Source organism: Microtus ochrogaster, chromosome 8, assembly GCF_000317375.1.
Source record: "Microtus ochrogaster isolate Prairie Vole_2 chromosome 8, MicOch1.0, whole genome shotgun sequence".
NCBI lineage: Eukaryota > Metazoa > Chordata > Mammalia > Rodentia > Cricetidae > Microtus > Microtus ochrogaster.
This window is the reverse complement of record NC_022015.1, coordinates 54168122-54187084: the sequence shown is the minus strand read 5'-3', so window position 1 is coordinate 54187084 and position 18963 is coordinate 54168122. Positions and strand designations below refer to the sequence as shown.

The 18963-nt window shown below is 42.0% G+C and overlaps 1 protein-coding gene across 1 annotated transcript in view; it reads left to right on the top strand.

The window, feature by feature from the left end:
• The window catches only part of Pgm5 (phosphoglucomutase 5), a 162355-nt gene that overhangs the window by 120024 nt on the left and 23368 nt on the right, over window positions 1–18963 (top strand). Inside the window, exon 9 of the mRNA XM_005352084.2 lies at window positions 1593–1776. Coding sequence (XP_005352141.1) covers window positions 1593–1776 — 184 coding nt within the window. The remainder of the gene's footprint in view (window positions 1–1592; window positions 1777–18963) is intronic.

Genomic DNA, 18963 nt, shown 5'->3' with positions numbered 1-18963 from the left:
ATCTACCTATCTACCTATCTATAGAATCTTATTATGGAGCTAGGCTGGTCTTGAACTCACTTTTAATTCTATTGCCTGAGCCTCCTGAGTGCTGGGATTATAAACAAGAGCCTCCATGCCTGGCTCATAGCTCTTCCCTCCCCTTTCCTCCCCTCCCCAACTCCCACTTTCACCCAGAGTATCTGTCTCTAAAAAGAATCTAATGTCTGAACACATTTACTGACAGTGTTCTAAGGACTTTCCTGTTATCTTGGTTCTGAAGTAGGAGGAAGAAAAGGATGCGCAGGATGTGGTACTGTCTTTCCGCCTCTCCAGTTGAGACAGTTGTCCTAGCGACTGTTCAGGGCTTCCATCTTGCAGCTCGCCCTGAGCATTCTCTGAAAGCCCAGATGTGAAGTCCTTCTGAGGCCTCCTGGGCTCAGAGCTCCTTCTCTGGCTCCCTTTGTAAATTACCATCCCCTCCATGGTGTGCTAGTTGAATTTGGAGATGATTTTCCGATGTTTGGAGAGACAATCTCTTTACGTTAGTGACTAAGGAGGGAAAAAAAACAAACAAACCAATGAACAGATTTTTTTTTTTTTTTAAAAAAAAAAGAGCTCTGATGTCTGGCATTTTGCCAACTGTGTGGTATGCATCATCTTATTTCAAACTTCAAAATAAACAGGGAAGGGATAATTTTTAGCATCCTCCCCCCCTTTTGATCAGCATCCCTGCCCTACTATTGTATTTGATGGTTGTGGACAGGAAGACTTTCTAAATGGAACAATTATGACGTTTCTTTCAAGGTTCCAGGGATTTTTTAATAGCTCAATTCACTTTCTTCCTCTTTGATCCCCCACCCCCGCATTGTTTTCTCGTCCCAGACTACTTATAGAGCGTGTCCTGTGCTCCAGAGTGTCCTGTGCTCCAGAAACAGCAGAGAATAGGAGAACCAAGATCTGTGCCATAGGGCCAGGGCAGACTTGAAGTATGCAAATACAAAACACAGCTGAGGGAATCCGTAAGTCAGAGCAAAAGAAAATACACAGGTGTGACAGGCAGGGGGATCAGGGGAAACTACTCAGATGGATGAATACTCGAGAATTCGGGAGACCTGACGATTGGAGGAAAAGGACGAGTCTGCGCTTTGAGTATAGCAGACACAAAGAGATCTAAGAATGTCTAAGATGGAGGGGACAAGTAGCAAGAACAGAGTGGCAGGAGTGGCTGAGGGGTCACCAGGGACTGAAGTGGAGGCCATGGTGGCCCAAGCAAGTGAGCTAAAGTGCAAAGAGGGACTAAGTTAGTTTAGATCAAGCCAAGTAGGGCAGGCGGGGTTAAAGCGCATAGTGTGTGATCATCTGTGCTTGGGGTTTTGTTGCCGACATGACAGGAGTTTGGGGAGGGGCTTGTAAGGAAGGAGCAACATAATTGGAGTTTGCCCTGGCCCCCGTGTGGAGTCTGCATTGTAAGGCTGCGAGGAGAAAGTGAGACTCCTCAAACATGCTTTCGTCTATTTCCTCTCCTGGAAGCAAGACCTGGAAGCCCGCCCAGCTGTCGGTTCTCTGATTGGGTTTTGTGATTTCTGTGTTCTGCTTTCTTCCCCTAACAGGTTTGACTATGAGGGACTGGAGCCCAAGGCAACATACTACATCATGAGGGACCTGGAGGCCCTGGTTACAGACAAGTCCTTCATTGGCCAACAGTTTGCTGTGGGGAGCCACATTTACAGCGTCGCCAAGACGGACAGCTTCGAGTATGTGGACCCTGTGGATGGCACCGTGACCAAGAAACAGGTACTTGCTGGGCAATGACAGAAATAGGTGGATCAGGCAAAGCTGGTCTGCAAAGTATGCAGAGCTGGAGAAATCTTTAGGGCTCGTCTTCTCTGTGCTCTTCACTTTGAAAGAAGAGTTCCCCATCTAGGAAGAGGAAGCCCTCAAGGATTAGACTAGAACCTGGGCCTCTTGGTCCCGTATTGTTTACACCTGTATACCTTCTAACTGACGAACCAAGACCTCAAACTGGAATAGGCCCCGCATTTCCTTCTTTAATGGTAGCAGCCTACAGATGCTTTATGTGGTGGCTGTTCTTGGTGATAAATTCAGAGACATTGCTAGAGCAAAACATTCCTTTGGTTGGGATCTCCCAGCGTATGGGAAACTTCATCTTCTATTGCCTTATGTCATCAAGGAACCGTAAGGGCTTAGATAAGTTCAGTGTCTCTGGGAGGGAGAGTATAGTTGGAAAGTTTGCCCAGAAATCTCCAGAAGATTCATGGATGGATGCTAATCTCCAGCAAGTAGCGAAGCCAACTGCAGCTTCCATTATGTTCTTGTGGTTGTGAATTGTGTGGGAAAAGTTGGATGTCTCTGTAATGATTCTTTCTCCTCCTCAGTCTTGTGTATTTATTGGCGAAGGCAAGTATTGACCCCCCGGGAGTACACCCCAGACATTTACATTTACAGAGGATGTAATACAACCCGAGTAATGTTGAGAGCGGTTCAGTTCATCACCCTCCAAGTTCTTATCTCTTTATGCATCCTTTATAAGTGAAAACAGTAAGGCAGGTGCTGCAGGGACTAGATAAGATGCGCCGTCCAAATTTGATTAGTATTTCCCCTGTCATCTTAGATGTGAAAGTCCCAGCACCGTGGGTACTCCAAACCCTGGTGCGTTCTTTATTCTCTTGGGACTCCCTCCAGTTGGCTTAGTTTTATAGTTATTTTTTAACTCTCCATCAAAATATCAATCCTTTGGGCTGGAGAGATGTCTCAGCAGTTAAGAGTATTTGCTAGTACAGAGGATCAGGTTCAGTAACTAGCACCCATGTGCTAGTTTCAGTGGCTCTAATGCTTTTTCTGGCTTCTGTGGGCTCCAGACATACATGTGATACACAGACATACAGGTAGGCAAAACACTCACATGCATTACAAATGAAAACAAGCACCAGGCAGTGGTGGAATATGCCTTTAATCCCAGCACTTGAGAGAGAGAGAGAGAGAGAGAGAGAGAGAGAGAGAGAGAGAGAGAGAGAGAGAGAAGGGCAGGTGGATCTCTGAGTGTGAGGCCAGCCTGGTTTACAGAGTGAGTTCCAGGACAGCCAGGGCTACAAAGAGAAACCCTGTCTCAATATTTTTTAAATAAACAAACAGACAAATAGTGAAAACAAGCAGTCGTTCATTCTAGAAGTTCTTAAGGTCAGCTGAGAAAGGCAAAAGTAAGCAAGCAAGCAGTCAGGATCTAGAAGGCAGAATTGCTGTGTGGAACTGCAGGGAAGTTTCTTCATTTCTTAGGCCCATACTTTCTTCTCCATCCATAGAATACTCATTGCACATAACTGCTTCAGAAATGGAACAAAATAAGATAGAAAAAAGTATAAACTTTCTTCTAAGATAGGCAAACACTTATTATTTGAGATCAGACAGACACAGATTTAAAGACTGTCTTTGACACTAGCCAGATCTTTGACTTTGGATTGAACCTCGACTTGAGAGGCAGTGATGCTGATAATCAGAGTGTGTGGTAATAGAGGGTGTTTGAGGAAAAAAGTTCTATAGAGCTCTGGTGCATAGGATGGTAGCTAATCCACATTCATGAAATATTAGTTCTCTTTCTTTATCCAGAATATGCATGCATGATCCCATGGTAGTGGGCAGTTCCTAGTTACCTCTTATTTGGTCTAAATTCAACTTACTAGAAGAAAACAGTAGATACCATACATGGCTTCCAAAAATACCTTTTATACAAAAGTTATACTATTTGTTTAATATAGAAAATGTCTGGCTTGTTTGTTTTTATTTTTCAAAATTTATTAGATTTTTTAAAAAATACCAATCCAAGTTCCCACTCCTTCCTCTCCTCCCATTCCTTCCACACACCATCCCACCCCACCCCATCCCTTACTTTGGGGAAGGTCCAAGGCCCTCCCTATTATGTCTAGGCTGAACAAGACATCCCTCCCTCCAAAGAGTATAGGTTTCCAAAAAGCCAGGATGTGCAGTAGGGATAAATTCTGGTGCCACTGCCAGTGGTCCCTCAGTCTGCCCCAGCCATGCAACTGTCAACCACATTCAGAGGGACTAGTTTGGTCCTATGCTTGTTCCTTCCCAGTCTGACTGGGGTTTGTGAGCTCCCATTAGCTCAGGTAGACTATTCCAGAGGGTGATCATGGTCTTGACCTCTGTGCTTGTATTCTCATTCCTCCCACTTTTCAGCTGGACTTTGGAAACTTAGTCCAGTGCTTGGATGCTGGTCTCTGCCTCTGTTTCCATCTGTTGCTGGATGAAGTTTCTATGGTGATATTTAAGATATACATCAGTCTGACTACACGACAAGTCAAGATTGGCTTCCCTCTCCTCTATTGCTTAGGGTCTTAGCTGGCATCACCTTTGTGGATTCCTGGGAATTTCTCTAGAGCCAAGTTTCTGCTAACCCTGTATTGGTCCCTCAATCAAGATATCTCTTTCCTTGCTCTCATCTCTGTCCTTCTTCCTCCTTGACTATCCCATTCCCTCAAGTTCTCCTCACCCCTCCCCTCTTCTTCCTCTTTTACTCTCCATTCTCCCCCCTCCCCCATGCTCCCAATTTTGTCAAGCGATCTTGTCTGTTTCCAATTTCTAGGTGAATCTATATATGCTTTTCTTAGGGTTCACATTATCACTTAGCTTCTCTAGGATCATGAACTATAGGCTCAATATTCTTTGTTCATAGCTAGTATCCACTTACAAGTGAGTACATACCATATTCATCTTTTTGGGTCTGGGTTACCTCACTCAGGATAGGGTTTTCTAATTCCATCCATTTTCATGCAAAATTCAAGATGTTCTTTACAGCTGAATAGTACTCTAATGTGTAAATGTGCCACATTTTCCTCCATTCTTTCATTGAGGGGCATCTAGGTTGTTTCCAGGTTCTGGCTATTATAAATAATGCTGCTATGAACATAGTTGAACAAATGTCTTTGTAGTATGATTGAGCATCTTTTGGGTATATGCCCAAGAGTAGTATTGCTGGATCCTGAGGTAGGTTGATTCCCAATTTTCTGAGAAACCACCATACTGATTCCAAAGTGGTTGTGCAAGTTTGCATTCCCACCAGCAATGGATGAGTGTTCTCCTTACTCCACATCCTCTCCAGCATAAAGTATCATTGGTGTTTTTGATCTTAGCCATTCTGACAGGTGTCAGATGGTATCTCAGAGTTGTTTTGATTTGCACTTCCCTGATGGCTAAGGATATTGAACATGTCCTTAAGTATCTTTTGGTATCTTGTTCTTTTTTTGTTTGTTTGTTTGTTTGTTTGGATTTTTCGAGACAGGGTCTCTCCATAGTTTTTGGTTCCTGTCCTGGAACTAGCTCTTGTAGACCAGGCTGGCCTCAAACTCACAGAGATCCGCCTGCCTCTGCCTCCCGAGTGCTGGGATTAAAGGTGTGTGCTACCACCGCCCGGCTGGTATCTTGTTCTTAAGTATCATAAGAATCTTTGAGATTCTCCTGTTGAGAATTCTCTGCTTAGTTCTGTACCCCATTTTTAATTGGGTTATTTAGAATTTTAATGTTTAATTTCTTGAGTTCTTTATATATTTTAGAGATCAGTCCTTTGTCTGATGTGGGGTTGATGAAGATCTTTTCCCATCCAGTAGGCTGCCTTTTTGTCTTATTGAATGTGTCCTTTGCTTTACAGAAGCTTCTCAGTTTAAGGAGGCTCCATTTATTTATTGTTTTTCTCAGTGTCTGTGATACTGGGGTTATATTTAGAAAGTGGTCTCCTGTGCCTATGCATTGAAGACTACATACCACTTTCTCTTCTATCAGGTTCAGTATGCTTGGATTTATATTGAGGTCTTTAATACATTCGGACTTGAGTTTTGTGCATGGGGATAGATATGGATCTATTTTCGTTCTTCTACAGGTTGACATCCAGTTATGCCAGCACCATTTGTTGAAGATACTTTCTTTTTTTTCCATTGTATAATTTTAGCTTCTTTCTCAAAAATCAGGTGTTCATAGGTGTGTGGATTAATATCCGGGCCTTCAATTTGATTCCATTGACTCAACCTCTCTGTTTTTATGCCAATACCAAGCTGTTTTCATTACTGTAGCTCTGTAATAGAGCTTAATGTCAGGGATGGTGATGCCTCTGGAAGTTTCTTTATTGTACAGGATCGTTTTGGCTATCCTGGGTTTTTTTGTTTTTCCATATGAAGTTGATTATTGTTCTTTCAAGGTCTGTGAAGAATTGTGTTGGGATTTTATTGGGGATTCCATTGAATCTATAGATTTAGATTGCTTTTGGTAGGATTGCCATTTTTACTATGTTGATCGTACCTATCCAAGATCATGGGAGATCCTTCCATTTTCTGGTATCTTCTTCAATTTCTTTCTACAAATACTGAAAGTTCTTGTCAAATATGTCTTTCACTTCTTTGGTTAGTGTTACCCCAAGATATTTTATGTTATTTGTGGCTATTATAAAAGGTGATATTTCTCTGATTTCCCTTTCAGCTTCTTTATCATTTGTGTATAAGAAAGCTACTGATTCTTTTGAGTTGATCTTGTATCCTGCCACATCACTGAAGGTATTTATCAGCTGTAAGAGTTCTCTGTTAGAGTTTTTGGGGTCACTTACATATACTACCATATCATCTGCAAATAATGAAAGTTTGATTTCTTCCTTTCCAGTTTGAATCCCTTTTATCTCCTTTTGTTGCCTTATTGCTATTGCCAAAACTTCAAGAACTATGCTGAAGAGATATGGAGAAAGTGGACAGCCTTGTCTTTTTCCTGATTTTAGTGGAATTGCTTTGAGTTTTTCTCCATTTAAATTGATGTTGGCTGTCAGCTTGCTGTATATTGCTTTTATTATATTTAGATATGTTCCTTGTATATCCCTGATTTCTCCAAGACCTTTATCATGAAAAGGTGTTGGATTTTGTCGAATGCCTTTTCAGCATCTAATGAAATGATCAAATGTTTTTTTTTCTTTCAGTTTATTTATATGATGGATTATATTGATAGATTTTTGTATGTTGAACCAGCCCTGCATCTCTGGGATGAAGCCAACTTGTTCATGGTGGATGATTTTTTTTGATGTTCTCTTGGATTCGGTTTATCAGTATTTTAATGAGTATTTTTGCATTGATGTTCATGAGTGAGATTGGTCCATAATTCTTTTTCTTGGTTGAGTCTTTGTGTGGTTTTGGTATCAGGGTAACTGTAGTCTCATAAAAAGAGTTTGGCAATGTTCCTTCTGTTTCTATTATGTGGAACACTTTAAGGAGTATGGGTATTAGCTCTCCTTGAAAGGTCTGGTAGAATTCTGCACTAAAACCATCTGGCCCTGACCTTTTTTTGGTTGGGAGGTTTTTGATGACAGCTTCTATTTCCTTGAAGTTTATAGGTTTATTTAAATTGCTTACCTGGTCTTGATTTAATTTTAGTATATGGTATCTATCTAGAAAATTGTCTATTTCTTTTACATTTTCCAATTTTGTGGAGTACAGGTTTTTGTAGTATGACCTAACGATTCTCTGAATTTCCTCAGTGTCTGTTATTATGTCCCCCTTTTCATTTCTGGTCTTGTTAATTTGCATGTTCTCTCTCTGCCTTTTGATTAGTTTGGAGATGGGTTTGTCTTATCTTGTTGACTTTCTCAAGGAACCAGCTCTTTGTTTCATTGATTCTTTGTGTTTTCTTTGTTGCTATTTTGTTGATTTTAGCCCTCAATTTGATTATTTCCTGTCTTTCACTCCTCCTGGGTGACTATGCTTCTTTTTGTTCTAGTGCTTTTAGATGTGCTATTAAGTCACTAGTGTGAGATTTCTCTGTTTTCTTTATGTGGACACTTAGTGCTATGAGCTTTCCTCTTAGCACTGCTTTCATAGTGTCCCATACATTTGGATACATTGTACTTTCATTTTTGTTGAATTCAAGGAAGTCTTTAATTTCTTTTTTTTATTTCTTCCTTGACCCAGGGGTATTTCAGTAGTTCACTGTTTAATTTCCATGAGTTTGTAGGCCTTCTGAGAGTAGTGTTGTTAAATTCTAACTTTAATCCTTGGTGATCTGACAAGACACAGGTGGTTACTCCATTTTTTTTTTATCTGTGGAGGTTTGCTTTGTTACCAATTATGTGATCAATTTTAGAGAAAGTTCCATGAGCAGAGAAGAAGGTATATTCTTTCCTATTTGGGTGGAATGTTCTATAGATGTCTGTTAAGTCCATTTGATTCATGACATCTGTTAGTTCTCTTATTTCTATGTTAAGTTTCTGTCTGGTTGACCTGTCCATTGGCAAGAGTGGAGTGTTGAAGTTTCCTATTATTAGTGTGTGGGGTTTGATGTGCTATTTAAGTTTTAAATCTTTTTACATATGTGGGTACTCTTGTATTAGGGGCATAGATATTCAGGACTGAGACTACATCTTGATGGATTGTTCCTGTTATGAGCATAAAGTGTCCTTCTCCATCTCTTCTGATTGATTTGAGTTTGAAATCTATTTTGTTAGATATTAGGATAGCTACACCCACTTGTTTCTTGGGTCCATTTGCTTGGAAAACCTTTTCCCAATCCTTTTACTCTAAGGTAGTGTCTGTCTTTGAGATTGAGGTGTGTTTCTTGTATACAGCAGAAGGCTGGATCCTGTTTTTGTATCCATTCTCTTAGTCTGTGTCTTTTTATAAGTGAATTGAGTCCATTGATATTAAGAGATATTAATGACCAGTGGTTGTTAATTCCAGTTATTTTTTGGTAGTAGTGTTTGTGTGTTTCCCTTCTTTTGGTTATGCTGGTGGGGGTTATCTGTTGCCTGTGTTTTGTGGGTGCAGTTAGCTTCCTTGGGTTGAGGTTTTCCTTCTAGTACCTTCTGTAAGGCTGGGTTTGTGGATACACATTGTTTAAATCTGTTTTTGTCATGGAATATCTTGTTTTCTCCCTTGATGGTGATTGAAAGCTTTGCTAGGTACAGTAGTCTGGGCTTGCATCAATGATCTCTTAGTGTCTGTAGCACATCTGTCTAGGATCTCTGGCTTTTATGGTTTCCACTGAGAAGTTGGGTGTAATTCTGCTAGATCTACTTTTATATGTAACTTGACCTTTTTTTCCTTTGCAGGTCTTAATATTATTTCTTTATTCTGAATGTTTTGCATTTTGATTATTATATGATGAGGGGAGGCTTTTTTCCAGTCTATTGGTGTTCAGTAAACTTCTTGTACCTTCATAAGGATATCTTCCTTTAGGTTGGGAAAGTTTTCTTCTATGATTTTGTTAAATATATTTTCTGTGCCTTTGAGTTGGAGTTCTTCTTCTTCTTCTACTCCTGTTATTTTTAGGTTTGGTCTTCATAGTGTCCCAGATTTCCTGGATATTTTGTGTTAAGAATTTGTTGGATTTAATGTTTTATTTGACCACAGTGCATGTTCCAACTTACACTCTTTCTCCACAGTCTCACCAAAATCAATCAATAAAAATTTGTTTTGAAACAGAGTCTCACACTGTAGCTCAGGCTGTCCTGGAACTCACTTTATATTTTAGGGATGACCTTGAACTTGCTGAGTCAACTGCCTAGCTTTCTGTCTCCTTTTTTAAAACTTTTTTTTAAAGAATTTCATGCTTGAGTATTGTATATCATTTCCCAACTCTTTTCCCCTCTCCAACTCCACCCATGTCTCATGTCTCCCCATTCCCCAAATTCATGACCTCCTTTTTAAAAGTATTATTGTTGCATATGTTTGTATGTATGTAACATAATAAGCATGATGAGTCCATTTAGTTTTGCTCATATGTACATTATTTAGGGATGACTATTTGGGATTGGATAACCTTTCAGAGTCTGGACCCTGGAGATGACTGAGTATTCTTTTAATAGCCATCAATGATCTGTAGCTCTTCATCCCAAGATGGGACCTTGTAGGATTTTTCTATCTACTTTCAGAAGTTGGCTGGTGTTGTTATTGTAGAGATCTTGTCAAGGTGACCACATTGTTAAGATTCCATGGGTACAACCTTGTGACATACAGAAGACGCTTATCGATCCTACATGTTGATCTCACAGTCTTTCCATCCCTCTTTGTGATATTTTCTGAGGCTTAGGTGTAGGGATTGTGCTCTAGAGGTATCAGCTGGGGATGGGTACCCCACAGTCAGTTGTTCTCTTCATTTCAACCAGCTGTGGGTTCCTGTAATGGTTTCTGTCTATTGCAAACAGAAGTGTCTTTAATTCAGGGTGAAGGCTACACTCCCTTGTGGGTGTAAGGATAAGTGTTTAGAATGCAGTTGGGCATTAACCTGTCTTAGGAAACTGGCAGTAGTGGGCTCTCCTTTAAGGTCCTGGAGACCTTACCAGTCACAGTTAGTTAGCTAGGTTTACATTACCAGGCATTGACTCCGTTGTAGTGAGTGGACCTTAAATCCAATTAGATGAACTTCCACCTTCTTGATGAATTATCTTATTTACTCTCCCTACAATATCCTATCTGAGAAAATAAGAATAATAAATGGCTATATCACACGGTCACTGGGAAAATTAAATACTACCTGTGAATTCAGGAATTCAGGGGTACAAAAGGAATGTTAGTATATGATTAACTAAGCTTACTTAAGCAACCTCAAGACCACCAGGGATGTATCAGTGGTTAGTTGAGCATTTTGCTGCCTTGACTCCTAACTCTGTAACAAAGGAGACAAAAAGAAGACCCTGTGATGGAGAGATCGGGGCTTTTGATGAGAGCCACGTAAAGTAGGAAAAACAAAAGAAAGGTAGACTTGTCAGGATGTCTTGTGAGGATCTGAGCGGGCCTCTGGTGTCTGAATCATCTCTCAGTGATTCAACTCACACACTCTCTCCCCTCCTCTGTGCCCCCCCCCAAACACAGCCATTCTGATTCAGGAAGGGAACTGTGCTTTAGGGCAGCTTACTCCTCCCTTTTTGTCCTTAATTCGAGGTCAGAGTCAGGAAACAGATCACAGGAAAAGAACCATTCCACGGGCATCTCTAGAGATAAAGTAGACATGCTTTTCCAACCAAACTGAAGCTAAACTCCTATTGCAGTGATAAGTCCCAGCCAGCCCCTTGGCTGTGGAAATATCTAAGGGAAGTCTACCCTGCCTGAAATCCTGCAAGGGTCACTCCAGAGGCAAGAAGGAAGTTCTGAAGCTTTCCACCCCATCTTGAATTCCAAGGGCCTCCTGGATCCTGTGTGTCTTTAGGCTTTGTGGGATTTGCTATGGCTGATTTTAAGGTGCCAGCTTGTTACTCCAGTCGGAACCAAGAGTCTCTTGGATTTAGAAACCACAGCTTGATAAGGCGTGGTACCGCTGCAGCTCTTCCACCTTCTTCTGGGGCGGGGGGCGGGGAAGGGATCGGGATCTGTCACTGTTTATTCTCATGGGTGACGAATGTTGCTTTCTTCAAATATGAGTGGGAAAACAAGCCAGTGTTTTGTAGGGGAGCACTTTGATCACATTGCTGAGTAGTTTAAGATGTTCCCAGTGCATGCCCCAGAATAAGACGAGGGAAAGTTTGGCAAGCCCCGGGGGTCTGAGTATTGCTTCAAGGGTGCAGATATCCAGGGCACTGTTGGTGCTGGGTCTCTCCCCCTTTTACCACCAGCATCCCAAGGTATGGTTTAGTACCAAGACAGTCTCCTACCATTGCCTCATCCCATCTGCCTGTAGCCTCAGTCCTGTCCACTCAGTGCTCACAGCTATGAGACGCTGCCTGTGATAACAGTAGGAAAACTGGAGTCTTGGTCCTGTGAATGAAGGGCCGTTGGGAAAGGCGATCACACACTGAGAGCTGGCATATTGACACTTCAACCCAGAACTATAACCTATATCAGAAAGTTTGCTTTTAAACGAGAAAACGCGATGCTTCAGGAACAAAATTTAAGCAACTGAGACTGCTTTTTTTTTTGCTCATCCACACAAATCGTCTGTCTTTCCATTTAGCTGGCTCAAAAATCAGAAAATCCTACCAGTGATGAAATAATTTGCAAGTTATCAGTTCAGCTGATATTTAAGACTTGGCATAAATAAATGTGTACTGGTTAGCTAATAAGGAAAGTCAAATCCAGTCTGCTCACGTGTGACTCTGGGCTTGCTATAGGCATGATAGTGCTCCGAGTTATGTAGGCTGCATGAAACAGTTGACTGTTCTCCTTAACCTGAGAGAAAGAAGTCCGTTCAGCAGAAGGCTTACTGTGAAGGGCATTTGTTTTCAGATTTGTTATTTACCACGTAAGGACTAGGTCTGTCCTTTTTAATTTCAGTATTTAGACACAATAAAGAAAATACATTGGCAGTCTGGAATACACACTTCAGTTCTGGGATATGGTGCTGGACTTTGTCCCTAGGTGCCATCATCCTCTCTACCCCCTATCCAGAGACATTTACTGAGCCACCGGCATCTACTGCATCACGCAAAGGCCACTGAATGGTGTTCACTGAGGATGCTGGAACTCCAAAGCCAAGGGCTCCTCTCTCCAGGGATAACTGGTCCATCTTCAGCTTCATCTGTCAGCTTCAATCACATCATTATCAATGCATCATCTAGGAGACTCTGACAGTGACAGCCAGCCTTTGCTCTCTCATGTGCCATTTACTGGAGTGCGGTTTGCGCATCTAGAAGCGGAGCACTGGAAATGAGTCAGTTGGACTTGTGAGGCACCAATAAAGTTTATTTAAGTCTGAAAGTTGGCACTCGGATGTAGTAATCCTTCTGTGTGGAGTAACAGAAGTGTGTAGTTACCATAATAGGTCTCTAGTGTGGTGTTGAAAAACAATCCCTTTGATAAATATGAATTCCTGTCCTAACTTAGGAAAATGTGAAGAAGGTAGTTGAATTGATTTTTTTTTTCATGCACACAGTTGCTGCATGCCGCTCAGAATCCAACAGGGCAGTTGAGATTCCTGCCCTCTGCTTAATTATAGTTTAGCTGGAGAGGTAACTTGATGTTGAACTTGTAATTATTGCAGAATTGACTGAGCAGTGTTATGTAGAAAGAACTTAGTTGGGTGTACATATTGGAGGAACGAATGCAGATCAGGATTATAGAAAGCTCTTCAGAGGGAGGTGGCGGTTAATCCACACCCAGGAGAGTAAGCAGGAGCTGGCTCAGGTGAGATCATTGCATCACACTCTGTGACTTTCTTCAGCTGAATGTAACTGCATGACTGTTTAGTTTTCCTGACACAGGATTCATTCTAGACAATCTCATGGGGTATTATGACACCTACAGTTATAATTCTAGACTTCAACACTTCTGCAACACTGTAGTCATGGCAAAGGAAGACAACTTAGCTATCTGCTATGCTAAGTATGCCTCTTAGTAGGACATCTTGGAAACTATTAGAAAAATATTTTCTAGTATCCAGTTTCCCTGAAAATTTCCTATTTGTCCTTCAAGGATGAAACACATAGTCAGTTCTTAAAAATTACCTACTTGTCACTGCTAGGAAAATAGAGTGATGGGAATATGGTTTCTTGTTAACTGGGAGGCCCCCATTCTGCTTCTAGAGAGTTCAGTTATAACAAATTAACTTCTCCTGGAAAAAAAATTGGTAGGTTTAGGGTTGTCTTCTAAACTGTGAGGAGCATCTAAGTGTTCATCAGTAACAGGAACTTCTTACTGAAATGTTAGTATCTCTTTATGTTCAGGAGGGTCACCCAAACCAGAAAACAGTGCAGAAGGAAAGGCCAAATATTCTCCCAGGAACGGAAGGAGAGGACATGTTGTGACTGGGGGAAGTATTTCTGAATCCAAAGTCTCCCAGACCCAGGGCCAGTGTGGTGTGGAGTGAACAGGGACGAGCAATAATTCGAGGAAAGAAATGGATAAATGTATGTGATCTGTTTCCACTGGCCCACATTTGATGGTCAGGATTTTGATGAGGAAAACCCAAGCAGCTTCTCATGGCTTAAGGTGGCATTTGCTAGACAGGTGCTTTAAAAACCCATCTAAGGCCTATTTGGCTTTGATTTTCCCCAGATAATTCTTTAACTTGTTCTAATTGTTGGACCCAAAGGGGCTTGTTGGTTCTTTAAAAACAAAATCCTGAATGAGCATGACCCCTATAGGCTCATATATTTGAATGCTTGGTCTGGAGTGATGGAACTGCTTGGGAGGGACTAGAAGGCATGGCTTTGTTGGAGGTGTTCACTGGAGATGGGCTTTGGGTTTCAGAAGCCCACATTGTTCCCTGTTACTGACCACTCTCTCCCTCCCTCCCTCTTCCTCCATCTCTGCCTCTCCCATCTCTCTGTCTATGTCTCTCTCTGCTTCATGCTTGTGAACCAGATACAAACACTCAGGTACTGTTCCAGTTCCAAACCTTCTTGCCTGCTGCCATGATTCCTGACATGATTGTTGTATACTCTAACCCTCTGGAGCCTTGAGTCTCCCACCTAAAGCTTTCCTTTTCCTAAGTTGCCTGGGCCATGGTGTATTGTCACAGCAATAGAGAAGTAACTAAGACAAAGCCTAAGTGAGACTGTGTCTCTGGGCGTAGGTGTGTGGTCGGCACACTATACAAAGACCCCTAGCCTAATCGGGGAAGATGAAGCCAAAGTCCAAAGTTAGCTGAGAGGAGAGATGCTTTTGTGTCCCATTTCCACCCAGAGAGGTTCTCGTTTTGTAACTCATGCAAAGGCCCTATATGGACTAGCCTGACTCAATCATTCTTGAACTCATGTTTCCAATTAATGCTGTGTCTTAAATAAAGGAAAATAGGCGATCTATGTAGCTTTGTGTATGTTCCATCCAAATCCCCTGCTCTATGGGCCGCATGCTTTCTCCTAGAAAATATGGTTCAGATGTTACATGGCAATGTTTTCACCTTGACACTTTCCAGATAAATAGCCAGGATTTCCTGGGGGAGATAACATTCGCATTAGGCTCAGAGTATCTTCCAAGGTTGTTCTGCCTCCAGGTTCGCATGCCTCATGCGGCCAACCACATGAAACTGTACATGTGACGCTGTACCAGAACCAGATTTCAGGGCCATATGCTGTTTTCCCCTGGAATTCAGCCTACATCAGCATTTGAGCAAGTCAGATGCTGCCAGCAGTTGCTGGTAATACACAGTTCCTCCTCCTGCCTGGCTGTAACATGTCCTACAATCTCCAAGCTAACATCTGGCGGCTCTGCATGGATTTAGCAACTAGCAGATCTCTCTGCCTTGATTTACATGTGGGTTTAAAAAAAAAACCCAAACAACAACCCCTCCAACATTCATTTGTCAAACATTTATCAGATACTTACTCTGCATAAGGCTCTGAGCCAGCTTAGGGGAGCACACAGAACAGGAGGACCTGGTCAGATGTTTGCATGAGAAGTGATCCGTGAACATGAGCACTTTCATGTGGGGTAGCATCTGACGGTTTGCCTGTAGTCAAAAGACCTAGAGGCTCTTACTGTCTTACAACACTGTGTCAGTTTTGACAAGTTCCTTTCTTCTGCAGAAGCAGAGGAAATGGCCAGGATGGCACCCGAGGGCTTTCAGGTCTGTAAGTGTCTGGTGACTATTAACGAAGGGGTATTTTCTTGCTAAAGGACCCATTTCAGCAGCAAACATGGTGAAGATAATTGGCAGGAGATTGAAAAGACCAACAGTGACTTCAGAGGAAGGCAGCATTCTGAAAACTAACCTTAATCTGCCTAATGTTTACAAAGGCCCAGGAGATGGCTTAGCAGGCCAAGGACTTGCCAACTAGCCTGATGATCTAAGTTCAATCCCCAGCACCCACATGGAGAAGAAGAGAACGGACTCCTAAAAGTTGTCCTCTGGCCTCTAGGCATGCTGTGTGGCATGTGCTACCCCCACCACCACACCTACAATATTAAAAAAATATAATAAAAGGTAAACAAGTATGCACTATTGAATCATAAGGTACCAGCATGAAGGCATTATTTGGAAATCGTGTTCAGAATCATTCAACTTTAACATAGGAAGGATCACAAGTCTTTTCTGATGAATGATACTTTCCAAAGCCCTTTTCACACTGTTTCTGAAAGGATGCTCCCAGCCACCCTATAACCAAGGCTGTTCTATTTTTCATCCAAGTTAGGAAACTAAGGCTTAGAGAGCTTAAAGGACTTACTCAAGACCACCAGCTTGAGTGAGTGGCCAAGCCAGAATTTTAGCCTGGGTGTATCTGGTTGCTATTCCTGAACCATCTCCAAACTGTCTGTGCACAGTAAATCAAAGAGGGGGTAAATCTGGATTTGAGAGAAAAGAAAGGAAAAAGAAAGAAAGAAGGAAAGAAAGAAAGAAAGAAGGAAAGAAAGAAAGAAAGAAAGAAAGAAAGAAAGAAAGAAGAGAGAGGGGGGGAGAAAGAAGAAGGAAGGAAGGAAGGAAGGAAGGAAGGAAGGAAGGAAGGAAGGAAGGAAGGAAAAGGAAGGAAGGCTATGGTGGTGTCTGGATTTGTGAGGAAAGAGCTCTATGCAGTAGGTAATATTGCAACCGATCTAGGGTGGGTTCAGCTCTGCTTTCAGCACTGAGGTGGGCACTGCCTCAGTGCAACAACTCTTGTACCACCCAGCCCCATAATTTACCCTATCTGCTAAAGGAGACAAGCACGCTCTCCTATGCATGTTTGCCTTTTATCACGGCTGTGTCATTCCAATGTTCGAGCTACGAAAATTACAGAGGAGTCATAGATTCCTTCATGATTATTCTGGGACTTCCTTAGAATATTGTGCTAAAATCTGAAAACTAACACGTAGCACAGTCCAGCCATCTGCAGCATGAGGAAGGGGACTCACTGAAAATACAGTTGCAGTGGCCCTGATCGTCGGCAACATCCAGTTCACCCAGAGAGCCACTAAATCCCAGTGCCCAAGCGACTCCCCGTACAAATTCAGTCACCCTGTCTAGACCAAGGGCCTGGCCCTATTGTCTTGTATGGACAATTCCCCTTCCAGCTGATTCCAGTGCGCAGCAAAGTTTGCAATCTGCTCACAATTGTGTAGCCAGAAAGCCACAGTTCACCCCAAAGAGCATGCTTTTGTTTTTCTTTAGCTAAAGGGTCCAAGATCCTCCTGGGACTGCCTGGTGAGGTCCCTAGCATTGCTCACTCTGGGTGTTGAGCATGCAGTGACATTAACTAACTAGTGTTTCTGGAGGGCCTACTCTGTGCCTGGCGTTGTCCTGGCTCTGCAGCTAACGTGGAGGTGGAACAAGGTGTGTGCAGCTCTTCCTCTCGGAGCCAATGAATGACCTAAAGACAAAACACAGTGGATCAGACACTTCAGTGTCAAGTTGCCATGGGAACTTGTTTTATCCATTTGCTCTGGGCCTTGTCTGTGCGAGAGGATTTATGGCAGCGGAAACGCATAATGAAACTGTTAGAATGTAAATAGGAAACAGAAATCGAGGCTGGAGAATGTATAAATTAGAACGCCAAGGACAGGAGAAGAAAAACTCATAGCTTCACGAGTCATGGAGATCCACTTGGACTCAGCTTCAAGTTGAATGTTAAGTGTCCTGGCAGCCATATTGAGAAGGGAAATATGGTTAGTTACAAAGTGTTTATTGTCAGAAAGCAAAAGACGACCAGTTCCTCCGGGAAGGAAAGGCTTTCAAAACACTTGGCTTGTGAGAGAATGCCTCGCTTCTAGCTTCATACTGTCTTTGACAGTATTCCTACAGGACTGGGAACGTGGACAGTAAAAGACAGTGTGGTGCAGCAGCATGCACTAAGAGCGAGAATGGCAAAGTAAAAGTTCCATTCGTTAAATCTACTTATGGCAGGAATAGGTGGTCAGAAGTCAACAGATTCGGGTCACATACAGTCCAGATACATCTATAGCTGGAACTGGAACCCCTGGGAAATGAAGAGGTTGAATCTCGTGATGATAATCTTCATCACCGTCATTTCTCCTTATTGAAATTTTGATATGGCGCTAGCCACATTTTCTGTTTTCTACTACTAGGTTAAAGGGTAAATATTCCAGGCTGCGCATGATGTAATTGTTTATACCCAAGGCCAACAAACACTCTTGTAGAGAACTATATAATAAATATTTTAGGTCTTATGCACTAGATGATCTCTGCCATGATTATTAATCTCTAAAACTGTAGTACAAAAATAGCTATACGCAATCCCTAACTAAATAGGCATAATTGTGTCCCAATAAAACTTGAGTTAAAAACAAACAAACAAACAAACAAAAAAACAGAGGACCTGAAAATTTTCACCTATAGGTAACTTAGTCTAGTGCCAACCTCTAAAACTGCCTAAAAACCACAAAAATAAAGACAAAGGGAAAGGGTATTATTGTTGTTCTTTTGGTGAAATTAAGGAATGATAAGCTTGGAAAGTCTGGTTTGATAGTGACTTTGGCCTTACTGTTTTATTCATAGTAATAATGATTCATGCTGGAAAGAACATGGCTCATGTATGGGCTGCAAAGTTGTTATGCTCACTGAAGGAACATGCAGATCTCAGAGAAATCCAATCCAACTCTTCACAAGTACAAGTGGTCCTCATCAGACATGATATAATAGTTCTGTATCTTGTCCCCAAGACCAAAGACCTGAGAAGAAATGACTGAAGAGGGGGAGGATTAATTTTGTAGTGCAGTTGCTGTAGATACAGTCCATCGTAGTAGAGAAAGCATGGCAACAGGCATGCAACGCTACTTGCTGGGGAATGATGCTGCTCCAATGTCTTCCTCCTTTTGCATTTTAATTAGTTGGGATCAAAGCCATAGGATGGTGCCCCCCCCCACACACATGTAGAGTAGCTCTTTCCTCCTCAGAGAATCATCTCTGGAACCACTCTTACAGATGCACGCTCAGAAATGTGTCTCCTAGGTAATTCTAAATGAAGTCAACAATGGACATTAACCTTCCACATGGATGTGAAATTGCAGTGTGGAGGTGGAGAGGGTCTGGAAAGGCATGCAGCAGAGAACTCTGATGTTGTTCATCTGTAATGGCTTCTCAAACAACATTGATTCTCAGTTAAGCTCTTAGGGTTGG